Source organism: Epinephelus fuscoguttatus, linkage group LG5 (genome assembly GCF_011397635.1).
Source record: "Epinephelus fuscoguttatus linkage group LG5, E.fuscoguttatus.final_Chr_v1".
NCBI classification, from domain to species: domain Eukaryota; kingdom Metazoa; phylum Chordata; class Actinopteri; order Perciformes; family Serranidae; genus Epinephelus; species Epinephelus fuscoguttatus.
In genome coordinates, this window is record NC_064756.1 from 1,039,605 (window position 1) to 1,052,758 (window position 13,154).

At 42.8% G+C, this 13,154-nt stretch overlaps 1 protein-coding gene across 1 annotated transcript; it reads right to left on the minus strand.

Moving 5' to 3' along the window:
• Positions 1-3,257: 3,257 nt before the first annotated feature.
• On the minus strand, positions 3,258-6,706 carry LOC125888450 (olfactory receptor 52K1-like). The gene is made up of 2 exons (XM_049575834.1): positions 6,695-6,706; positions 3,258-4,205 (listed from the first exon to the last, which is right to left on the minus strand). Exons 1-2 carry the CDS (start codon positions 6,704-6,706, stop codon positions 3,258-3,260), a joined length of 960 nt encoding a protein of 319 aa, XP_049431791.1.
• Between the last annotated feature and the right edge of the window lie 6,448 nt (positions 6,707-13,154).

Here is a 13,154-nt window from a genome sequence, read left to right on the forward strand (position 1 = left end):
TTTTGTTCTGCAGGGAATTAGAGTGATCATGATCGAGAAAAATCCTCCTCCCTTTGAACTCCAGTTTCTTCTTTTTCCAAGCCCTGTGTAGGACACTTTCTTTAATTTGAGAGCTTGAAAATTGATCTCGGAGGGTCCATCGGGTTCGTTGGTTTCCTCTGGAGTGACCTGTGTGCTCCTTCTATCCCCAGATTGCCGTCCGGTGGTAAATTTATGAGCCCTTTAATGAACGGGTCTATGAACTTCAGCATATCTGCAGCCTCCGTGTCCTCCGCCACTCCATAAATCCTCAGGTTGTTGCGTTGCTCTCAGTTTTCCAATCTTGACATTTTTCTTGCAAATATTGATTACTTTGCAAGAGGAAGGATATCAATCTCTCTGAGGCAGCGTTGCGATCCTCTGAAGTATTTATCTGACTTTACGTCTCTTCAAGTCAGCCATCAAGTTTTTTAACTGCTTCATTCAGCATTGTCACTTTCTCTTCCAGTCACTCAAATCCATTTTTCATCTCACCACAAAGTCATTTCATTTCAGACCTCAGATCTGACTTGATATCTGTTTTTAGTTCAGCAAGGATTGTCTTTATTTCAGCAAGAGCAGGTGTGTCCGAGCTCATGTTCTTCTCTTTTTCTCGCTGTTGTCTTCTGGTATTTACTTTACTCATATGGGTCGGCTTCCTTTGAGTTTGTTCACTTAAGTTTATTTGCCCATAATTAGTCTCAAGATTACTTGTCTGCACAAAGCATGAAATTGTTTGTTTGTTTGACTGATGGCGTGCAGAGCTAGATCAGTCCGCCATGCCTCGTCACTTAACCGGAAGTCAAACTATCTGGATCAATATTTTGATGTGATGTGGTACCAGCTGAAGGGAATAATCCTATTAAATTGCTTTCTGATAATACAAACAAAGCCAAATGCTTCCCAGTGTTATCTCCATAGAGACATTATACATACAATAAAAGTGGAACATATCAATTGACATTGTCGCCTTATTTCAATAACAGGATTGTTTGAGACTGAACAGGTTGTGACAAATATATCTATTGCACTACGAAAAGGAAATGAGGGGTTGTACATCCCAAAGGCCAAGTGATGATCTGTTGAAGAATGGGGAATCTTCAAAGAAGTTGGTGGAGTTTAATGATGGGTATCATTTCCTTAAACATAATAGAGGTCTCCGATCTTTTTGGCAGGGAGCACAAGTGTAAACTAGACAAGAAAGTCAGTTTAATACAATGTGCGAGTGCAAATCAGGGTCAGAAAGATTCTACCCAGGCAGCAGAGATTATGACAGCAATCAAGAAGGCTCTTTCAGATGAGAACAGTGGCTATGATAGCATGGCACATTTGTTTGAAAATTCAGGTATAAATGAACCTAACTGGCATGTTGATGCCTTCATGCCTGGGGCCATATGAAACGAATGAAAATTTGGGGCAGACTAGACAAGGTACACATGAAGTTACATGAACTTCCTGTTTCGCCAAGGTAACATAATTCAATGTAAACTCACAATCTTCATTAGTATCAATCAGTCAATCAAACTTTATATAGTGCCTTTCATACATCAAAATGCAACCCCAAAGCGCATTAGTAAGCATCATACAGGTCTTGACTTTGATATGGATGGGGTAGGAAGGGGCTGGAAGGTGTACATCAAAGTGAAAAACATGCCATTTCTTGTGGCCAGTAGGTGGAGCTATAACCATAACTCCATTCTGGCATGCAGGTGCCACAAGGCCAGGACTGTGAAGAAGCATGCCAAGTTTGGGGCAGATTGGACAATGTTTGCTTAATTTACAACTTCCTGTTTTATGATGAAACATGCAAAATGGCCGCTGTGCCATAGCAAACCCATTAGATGAAAGCTCATAATTTTCATCTGAAAGCATCATCAAGGTCTTGAGATTTTTGGGGTTTTATGAAAAGCATAAACCATGTTGTTTCCTGTTGCCATTAAAGAGACAACAGGGGCTCTAGTTTCCCGGCGCAGCGCAGGTGGCGCAGGGTTGCGAACCCCGCGCAGAGCTAGTTTCCAGCAACGCAACCCGAGGCGTGCTCAGTTTGGTAGTTTGGCAGACCGAGGTGCGCTGAGATGGGTGTGGCGGCGCAGCAGGGGGAGGTGCCGACAGATCCAGCTTGGCGCAGTGACAGTTTCGTGCCAAAAGGCTTCGCCGAAGGTGCGCTAAAAACTCGCCATCTGAAACCAGGTCTACTGTCAGCGCAGGTAGAGCGCAGCCGGTGTAAGCCGAATTTTGGCTGACTAGCAGACAGTGCACACACGTTACCAAAACCTAACAGGCAGGTTTCCAGAATATAGGCACATTAATAATGCAATAAATAGCCACAAAACCACTATTCAATGCAACTATCTGCAATCAGCACAGAAATGTATCTCTATACCGACTGTCCCGTCACATCTAATGTCAGATCAAAGGGCATTGGCACCGTTTGGCACGCGTAATGGAAACCCAACCTGATTTGATTAAACAGCTGTAAACTAATGAGTTCACATCCCTCTCAGCCAACCACAAACAGCCACTGCGTCAGACAGGGAGTATATATTCAGCATCTGTCATCTTAGAAAAGTCAAAAGAAAAGAAACAGAGTGAGACTGCAAGAGAGAAAGAGAGCGCGCGCGCACACAAGAGAAACGCAACATTGATTTACAATTGTAGTGACCTCCTCCCAGGCTACCTTTGCATCATCAGCCCGTGGAGGTCTGCTCGCAGTTCTGTATATCCGGACACTGCGAGCTTGGACCTCCCGGACCAAAACATCAGTTTCCTCCTGGGAGAAGTTTGGCTGTCTGACGCTGCTGCTCTCTTCTGCCATGGCGAATTGAGTAAACTCTCATTACGCCTTCGCGCGGCGCATTTAAGGGCGAGGAGAGGGGCTCATTTGATTGGTGTGATGTGTGTAAAACCCACTCCACGCCTTCTCTCCTCCCTCTTTCCGACTTACAAAATCTGCCTGGCCACACCCAGACCGCGCCAGGTCTGCGAAAATAGAGCCCCAGGTGTTGGCCAGTTGACAGCCCCATTCCTCTCTTGAGCCAAGTTAGTTTGTAAGACCTACAGCTGGTGATTTGATGATGAATCAAAAATCAAGAGAATCAAGCATCACATGATTTTAAAACAGTTCATCTTAATTTCTATGTTCCATGAGCATTTTCATTTTTGACATGACAAAATTCTGATCTATTTTTGTTTCCTCATTAAATTTATACTTTACATTTCAAATTTAAAAAAATTTTTTTTTAAGAATGGGGAACAGTTCGCACGAAGCGACAGGATGTCATGGTCTTCATGATGTGCTGTTGAATCTCAGTGGTTCTCATGCCGTAGATGATCGGGTTGAAACAGCTCGGGAAAAACACATACATGATACTAAAGAAAACCCGTACAGCAGCAGGAAGACCGCTTCTGATTCGATATGACAGGTATGCAACAAGTGCAAAGGTCAGGCTGACGGTCATTACCACAATGTGAGTGACGCAAGTGTGGAGCGCTTTAACACCCGACTTACCGGAACTCAGCACGGAGGTGAATATGACCACATAGGAAGAACTGATGAAGATGAAGTCTGCTACAGGGGTGAGGAAGACACCCAAAAGCCCAACCAGGTTGTTTTTGGCGGTGCTTTCACAGGCCAGCTCCACTAAGGCCATGTGCTCACAGAAACAGTGATTTATCACATTTGAAGAGCAGAATGACAATGATCCTGCCAGACCCACCACAAGTGTATTCAGGAAGATGTTTCTGATAAGAAGTGGAATTACGAATTTGAGGAATCGTGGTATTGCCATGCGTTCATGGTAGCAGAGTGGCGAACAGATGGCAAAGTAGCGGTCCAGTGCCATCCACACCAACAATGTGGAATGAAAAGCCCCTGAAAACTGAATGAAGAGCATCTGAACCAGGCAGCCAATCAGAGAGATTCCCCTCCAGCCAAACAGGAAGCTCAGCAGCATGTTGGGAACAATGACCAGTGGGGAGCTCAGGTCCACACATGCCATGCCGGCAATGAGGATGTACATTGGCGAGTGGAGGCTTCTCTGTGAAATGATGACATACAGCAGCATGCAATTGGCCGACAGTGACACAACAAACATGATGAAGAATGGGATGAAGAGGACGGGCCTCAGAACTCCGAGTTCCTTGAAGCCATTGAGAATGAAATGTTTGTGTGAAGAGACGTTCTCCATCTCCACTTAAAACGTCCTCATTCAGGGTTTTAAATGGATTACCTGAAAACAGAGAAACATTTTTAAAAGTTCCTTCACCCCCTCAAAGACACAATCTGTGATCTGAATAAAGTCAAAACACATGTACACACAACAAACAGTCCGATCATCAGAAGAAAATGTCAGCAAACACAAATATGTTACATTTTTGTATTTCATCTGTAACTAAGGTTCTATGAATCCTAGATGACCCCTGCCAAACTGCAGACCACTGCTGACAACAAACAAGAAAACCGATTGTGGGCAACCCTTTGTGACGTTTCCATTGGTGTTGAGCCACAGAACCTCTGTGTTTTTCAGTGACCCATCCCTGCTTTTCAAATGTAGGTATTTTATTTCAAAATGTGAACTTTTCTTGACCATAACCAAAAGGTCTCTTTGCCTGAACCTCACCACACGTTAACTACAGTGTTGTTGAGAAGCATCACAATTCAACATATCCACAACAAAATACTGTACAACTGTAACTTATTTGTGGTTGGCAGAAATATAAAATACCAATATTTTTCAAAATAAAGTGTAATATCGACAAGGTCATTAGAAACACTTAACACGTTAAATCAGTTCATGTCTGTGTCTGTCTGTGGTTCTTAACTTATTGGTCACGTCGCTGAGTTAAGAATATTAATGGCATTTGGGATGAGGGACTTCCTTAATACATTTTTAGTTGCCAAAGAGACTCTCTAATGCCTTCCAAAGCTCAAGAGCTCAAACTGGCTGAAGACAGGATGGCAGCTACCAGCTAAAATACTCCTCGCTTTCTTCTTTGTCCTCCCTGTAAAGAGTTGGCTCAAGGGCTTTTATGGTTTGGCAGATATTGTGCTTTCAATTGATGCAGTCCTAGAAAGTTTTTTCCTAGATATAGAGATAAAATGACCATAACAAGCAGAAAGGTAAAAACACTCTCAACCATAATTTACTACATGATGTCTACAATCTGCTGGCAACCAATGAGGCCACAAAGTTTCACTTGAGAGTCGAGAACCGTACTGAGATATTTAAAGTTTTCCACAGTTTCAACATATTGACCATCAAGTGAAACTGGCTCTGTACTTAGATCTTGTTTTGTGCAAATATATAATTCTAGTTTTGCCTAAACCTAACCACATGTTAACCTCAGCGTTGCTGAGAAGCATTAAGATTCAATGTATCTGCTACAAAATTACATACAACTGTAACTTATCTGTGGTTTACAGAAATGTTAAATGCCAACATTTTTAAAATCAAATGTAATTTTTAGCTGGTTGATTGAAATATGTAGTGGAATCTAGAGCCACAGATACAGATGCAGCTCTCAATCTCTCCAAACAAAAGTGAAGAAAAACTGCTGAACATGTTTTATAAAGATATGTACATTTGTGTTAAAGGTTCAAAACATGTAAAAAGGGTCTATCTGCACATTCGGAAAGATTCTATTTTAAATTAAAATAATGAGAAACCTTTTTATTGCCAAAGACTTTCCTGTGCAGTTCATCATTTCATTTCATCATTTTATTTTAATTGAAAGTAGGTTGTCTTTAACCATTTAGCTGTTAATACTGTTACTACTAACACTACTACTACTATGTCTGCAACAACATAGAAATATAACATACAAAATGTCCCACGCCCTCCCTCTCCCTCTATAAAACAGTAAAATGCTCCTGACACTTTAATTTATTTTTAATATACATTTGTTTACATCAGTACTGTTAGTAAACAAAGCAGGGTAAACATATTTAAATTCTGATCAGCGACAGACACAATACTAGTTATTTTCTGTTTCTTGGTAAATTGCAGTCATCTGGAAATTATTCTCTTACTGCAAAATCTAAACATACACTTTTGGCCAAGATTCTCTTGCATTTATTTTTTTTAGAAAATAATTTAAAATGTTTAAGGTTTAAATAGTGAGTTTTGTGGGGGTTTTTTGTTTTGTTTTTTGTAATTTTATCCACAATAACTAAACTTTCTGCCAAAAAACTACTTTTCTTCAGTGACCACAGAACAAAGCAACAAATTCATCAGGAACGGAGAAAGGAAAATAAATTCAGGCCTGCAGAGTAGTTACCGCCTCCTGAAATTCTTAATATTTTTCTCTTGTGACCATCTTTGTGACTTCGCTGCCTTTGTCTAGACCCACAGAAGTCAAATCTGTCTCCTAATATCACCTTTTCACATTTTGCAAGGGTTTGACTGTTTTGTTGGAGAGGAAAATACGAGCAACAAGAAAACAGGCACAGGAGTGACTGCAGAGAAATAACTTGTATCAGAAAAACAGCAAGAACATTATCAGTTAATGCATCTGCTGGCTGAAGGGAAACTTTGAAAGGATTCAAAAGCATATACTTGTTAAAAGGAACAACACATCAGCACCATCACACATTTTAACAAACAAACCTCACCAGAAGCAGAGCTGGCTCATCTCTCCTCAGAGTGTTTGGTTTCACATCACAGAGAACACTGAAAACACTCAAATTCATTAGAAGACTCAGACAATCATTTTCACAGTGTCCAAAAATGGCATCAAAGAGCATATCATTGATTATACCATCAACTCTGGAAAATGTCTGAAACAATCCAGGTGAAATATCTCCCCCACTGTCAGAAAATCAGATTTGGGAACTCAACCATGAAAAGTTCAACAAGAGGAGCTGCTGACAGTTCAGCTCTGTAGAAAAGAAATCAGCAGCTTTTACTTGTTCTTGGTGTTTGGGAATTTGTCTTGTCTGCCAGGTGTTAATATCCTCCATCCGTCCCATCGACCACATGTCCCTGCTAAACGCTGACTAAGCACTTTAATACTCTCCGTCTCATGCTGCCATAGGCTGCAGAGATGACGTTCAACACCTCATTCCATTTCAGCCAATTCACAATAAAAAAATCTAAGAACTAAAAGTCACAATTGTTAACAAGGTATTCATCAGCTGTAGTACTGTACACATGTGTAACAGCCCACTGATCTGGATTAATACATCAATTTATTGATCAACAATCTAATATCATGGATGCAAAGTGAAAACATTCAACCATATCTTCATCTCTTGGATATGCCTTTATTTTGAAAATCTGCCACAGTCAAACAGCTGCAGGTAGGCGGCAAACAGCCAAGAAAAAAACAATGAGGTTAAAGGGATAGTTCAGGTTTTTGGACATGAAGTTGTGTGAAACGCTGACCATCTGTAGCTCTGATGTGACGGTGTCACTACTCTCAACAAGCCTCCTGCTCTGAGAAATGGCCCGTAGCTTACCGGAGAAAAAGTAGTTCTGAAGATGTAGGGGGGACACATAACCAAAAGGTTTTAAGCTACAAAAAAGTATGCATGTGTTTTGTTAGACTATTTCAATAATTTTAAAACATCCCCGCATCACGTCAGACCTTGCTATCAATTGGGACTATTTTCTGGTAAGTATCACTCCGCTGTGCAGGCCCGCAAAACAGCACGGCAACAGAAATCAATAAGACAGTTCATCACCATGCCGTGCAGGCGCGCAGGATAGCAACGGCTAACGAAAACTTGATCGGCGGTTTCCAACAGAGAACCAATAGGCTTTTATTAGTGAGGAAGAGGATGTACTAGCCCTATATATACCTACTACTACAGCGCAAACACTGGCTCAGGCTCACGACACCCTCGTCAGCTGCTGTAGGTAAACAGAGGAATGCCAAAATGGTACAAACTTGTGATTTCCCCAGCTGTGGGAATAAAAACATAGCCGGCTTCCAATTCCATCGGTTTCCTGTTACAGTTGTAACCCGTAGGCAACTTTGGCTAACCCACCACCAGAACAAAGCAGAGACTGGTCATAATCATATATGAATTCACATTTCTATGTGATTGATTACTCGTGTCATGGATTTAGCAGTTCGCCTAATATAATAAACTAAATGCCGACGGTAAAACGAGGCCGCGTATAATGTACTCTCCACAACACAACAGGCTATTAGTTCAATCAAACATTTTGTTTTACAGACAGTCAGTTACAGACATCGTAATACAGACTGGTATTAGGTAATATATCTCTCTTTGGGCACAGCAGTGCGGAAATTGCGTTTTCTCTGTCCGTCGGGATCTGTGGGCAGCTGAAGTAAGCCTGACATACGCGCAGTTGCTTCACCCTCGCCGGCTTGGTAGCGAGGAAACCGATGAAATTGGGAGCCGGCGATGTTTTTATTCCCACAGCTGTTCGCACCATTTTGGTATTCCTCTGTTTACCTACAGCAGCTGACGAGGGTGTGTCGTGAGCCTGAGCCAGTGTTTGCACTGTAGTAGTTGGTATATATAGGGCTAGTACATGTTCTTCCTCACTAATAACAGTCATTGCTATCCTGCGCACCTGCACGGCGTGGTGATGAACTGTCTTATTGATTTCTGTTGCCGTGCTGTCTTGCAGGCCTGCACGGCGGAGTGATACTGGCCAGAAAATAGTCCCAATTGATAGCAAGGTCTGACGTGATGCGGGGATGTTTTAAAATTATTGAAATAGTCTAACAAAACACATGCATACTTTTTTGTAGCTTAAAACCTTTTGGTTATGTGTCCCCTGTACATCTTCAGAACTACTTTTCCTCCGGTAAGCTATGGGCGATTTCTCAGAGCAGGAGGCTCGTTGAGAGTAGTGACACCGTCACATCAGAGCTACAGATGGTCAGCGTTTCACACAACTTCATGTCCAAAAACCTGAACTATCACCTTTGTAAAAAATGCTGTAATGAGATTGAACATCATGTAATGTTTCCTAACTTCTTGCAGCAACATTAGCTGCTCTGTTTCAACAATGATTGGAGAAAACATGCATTCAGGCTGAAATTCATTCATTCCTGCTGGAGGTCACAGGTTGATGAATTTTTAAAAGCAGAGATGCAGTCTCTATGGAGAAACTCAAAGGGACACAGTCTTATCCCAGTCAACAAGCCATGCCAGGGTCCTTTCCAGCAACCTGGCATATACTTTCCAGAGGGGACTCAGCAATGTGACACCTCGATAATCAGAGCAGACCCTCCCGATCCCTGCCATTCCAAATTTATTATCCCCATCCACCACAAAACATTAAAAGGTCACCTAAGTCACCTGAGACAGCCCAACATTACCCTGGCCTTTCAGCATGGGCAAGGGCAAATATCATCCACCCTTGGCAGTTGGCAATTCCAGGGCTTGACAACTAAATGACTGATCTCTCGGTAAGGCTTTCCCTGAGTCCTCCAAATCTGCTTTTCTTCATGTTGGTTCAGAAGTTCCCCAATGTTTTCAATGCCCCAAGTCAAGTCTAGCAGTTTCCTGGTTCCCTTCTCCATGGCTTCCCTGAAGTCCTTCCACATGCAGGAGTTGTTTCAGTGATTATCAAGCTGCAGCCCCTCTAATGTCCTGGTACTATTCAGCTACTTGAGGAGAAGTTTAGAGATTCTTCTTTGCAGGGTCTCAGGTTACCACAACAAAAGGGTTTAATAACCTTATGACCTCAGTTGCCAGCAGCTTCCTTCACAGTGGAGAGTTAAAACATTGCCCAATCTGATTCCATATCCCCAGCCTTCCCAAAGATTTAGGGAAAAATCTTCCAGAGATGGTGTTGGAGAATTGGAGGAACTCACCCTCATAACACATTTGAGTTTACCAGGTCCGTCTGGCAGCCTCCCCCACCACCTTTGTCCAACTCACCACCAGGGGCTCTAGTTTCCTGGCGCGGCGCAGGGTGGCAACCCCCCCGCAGAGCTAGTTTCCAGCAGTGCAACCCAAGGCGCGCTCAGTTTGGTAGTTTCGCAGACCAAGGTGCGCTGAGATGGGTGTGGCGGCGCAGCAGGGGGAGGTGTCGACAGATGCAGCTTGGCACAGTGACAGTTTCGTGCCAAAAGGCTTCGCCGAAGGTGCGCTAAAAGCTCGCCAGCTGAAACCAGGTCTACTGTCAGCACAGGTAGAGCGCAGCCAGTGTAAGCCAAACTTTGGCTGACCGGCGGACAGTGCGCACACATCACCAAAACCTCACAGGCAGGTTTCCAGAATGTCAGGCACATTAACGATGCAGTAAATACCCCAAAAACCACTATTCAATGCAACTATCTGCAATCAGCACATAAATGTATCTCTATATCGACTGTCCCGTCACATCTGATGTCAGATCAAAGGGGATTGGCACCGTTTGGCATGTTTGGCACGCGTAATGGAAACCCAACCTGATTTGATTAACACAGCTGCAAACTAATGAGTTCACATCCCTCTCAGCCAACCACAAACAGCCACAGCATCAGATAGGGAGTATATATTCAGCATCTGTCATCTTAGAAAAGTCAAAAGAAAAGAAACAGAGTGAGACTGCAAGAGAGAAAGAGAGCGCGCGCGCACGAGAGAAACACAACATTGATTTACAATTGTGGTGACCTCCTCCCAGGCTACCTTTGCATCATCAGCCCGTGGAGGTCTGCTTGTAGTTCTGTGTATTTGGACGCTGCAAGCTTGGACCTCCCAGACCAAAACATCAGTTTCCTCCTGGGAGAAGTTTGGCCGTCTGACGCTGCTGCTCTCTTCTGCCATGGCGAATTGAGTAAACTCTCATTACGCCTTCGCACGCCGCATTTAAGGGTGAGGAGAGGGGCTCATTTGATTGGTGTGATGTGTGTAAAACCCACTCCACGCCTTCTCTCCTCCCTCTTTTCGACTTGCGCAGGTAGGAGGGACGGAGGTGGGAAAGAGGAGTAGCTGCGCCAGGCGCACGGTGTGCCGAACTTGCAAAATCCGCCTGGCCACACCCAGTTAGCGGAGCGCAGGTGCGCTGCGCCCCCACCTTGCCTGGTCTGCGAAACTAGAGCACCAGGTGTTGCTCAGCTGACAGCCCCACTCCTCTCTTCAGCCAAGTTTCTAAGACTTACAGCTGCAGATTTGATGATGATGGATGTTTAGACGAAGCTGTCCAGTAATAAGCACTGGGCTCAATGACTATCCCCACTGTTGCCTGGCACCTTTCAGCATGGGCAACTCTTAGAAAAGACAGAATCAAGCATCACATAATTTTAAAAATAGTTTGCCTTATATTGTGGAAAACCAGAGGATTGTGATCAGTGAAAACAACAACTGGGACTGAACTGGAGCCAACATATACCTCAAAATGCTGCAGGGCAAGGAGCATGGCTAGTGTCTCCTTCTCAATGGTGGAGTAGTTCAGCTGATGGCACTTGAACTTAACAGAGAAGTAACATACTGGGTGGCACACGCCCCCCTTCACCACCCTGCAACAGTACGGCACCGGCTCCAGAGGCACTGGCATCCACCTGTAGCTGGAAAGGCAGGGAAAAATTAGTGGCAGTCAACAAAGGAGCACTACAAAGGAGAAACTTGGCAGCCTCAAAAGCATGCTGACATTCATCATTCCACACAAATGGAGCCGCAGGACTGCACAACCTGGTCAGGGAAGCAACCACCACAGAAAAATTCCTGCAGAAACAACGGTAGTAACCTGCCATGCACAGAAAATGCCGCAGTTCACGCCTGGTGGTCGGAACTGAGTAAGACAACACTGCTGCAACTTTTATAGGTGACCATAGTGTTACCAAACTCACATTTAGCAAGGTTAAGGGTTAGCGACGTGTTAGCAAGCCGCTGAAACACTTCTCTCAGACTGGACATGTGGCTGAAGCCACTTGTAAATGGGGAAAGGCGGGACCTGGAGGAAAAAAAAAGGGAAGGGGACACAAAGAAAAACAACACTGGCCAGCGGCCGTAACAACAGTATAAATTTGTTTACATCAGTAATGTTAGTAAACACAGCCGAGAAAACGTGACAACCTTTTTGAATTCTGATCAGCTGACAGACACAATACTAGTTATTTGGGTTAGGGTTAGGGTTACTAGGGCTACTGTTATGTTTTATTTTTTTTGGTTAAAGTGCAGTGTCAAATTCTCTTGCTTTGATTTTCTTTTCGACAATAATTTAAAATCACTGGTTGAAATAGAGATTTTTGTGTTTTGTATTTTGTTGATGGGGCTACTCTTTTGTAGGCATTTTCAGCAGTGACTGTACCTTGAAGACTCCTCTCCTAAACCCTGAAATATCATCACTGAAAATTAAATATATTTAAAAAATTGACTTGTCATTTTACCCACAATGACTAAACTTTGTAACAAAGAAAGCAAAAAGTCAGCCAAATGAACGATATAGAAAACTACTTTTCTTCAGTGACCACAGAATAAAGCATAACTTCATCAGAGACAGAGAAAGGGAAAATTACATCAGGCCTGTAGACAGTTTACTCTGACTGCAAAATCTAAACACACACTTTTGTTCAAGATTCTCTTGCATTTATTTTTTGTAGAAAATAATTTAAAATGACTGGTTTTAAAAGAAAGTTTTGTGTTTTGTAGTTTGTTTATGGGGTAACCCTTTTGTAGACATTTTCAGTAGTGACTGTACCTGTAAGACTCCTATCCTACACCCTGAAATATTGTCACTAAAATTAAAGTATTTAAAAACCGGACTTGCAATTTTATCCATGATAACTGAACTTCATGCCAAATGAACAATATGGAAAACTACTTTTCTTCAGTGACCACAGAACAAATAACAACTTCATCAGGAACGGAGAAAGGAAAAAAAATTCAGGCCTGCAGTCAGAGTAGTTAAAATGCGAGCAACAGAAAACGGGCACAGGAGTGACTGCAGAGAAATAACTTCTGTCAGTTTGAAGGCTGAAGGGAAACTTTGAAAAGATTCAATAGCATATACTTGTTAGAGGAACAACACATCAGCACCATCACACATTTTAACAAACAAATCTCACCAGAAGCAGAGCTGGCTCATCTCTCCTCAGAGTGTTTGGTTTCAGATCACAGAGAACACTGAAAACACTCAATTTCAATCAGAAAGCATCATCAAGGTCTTGAGACTTCTCTGAGTAAATTTGAGGTTGATTTGGTCAACCTGCTGGGAAAAGTAAATGAAAGC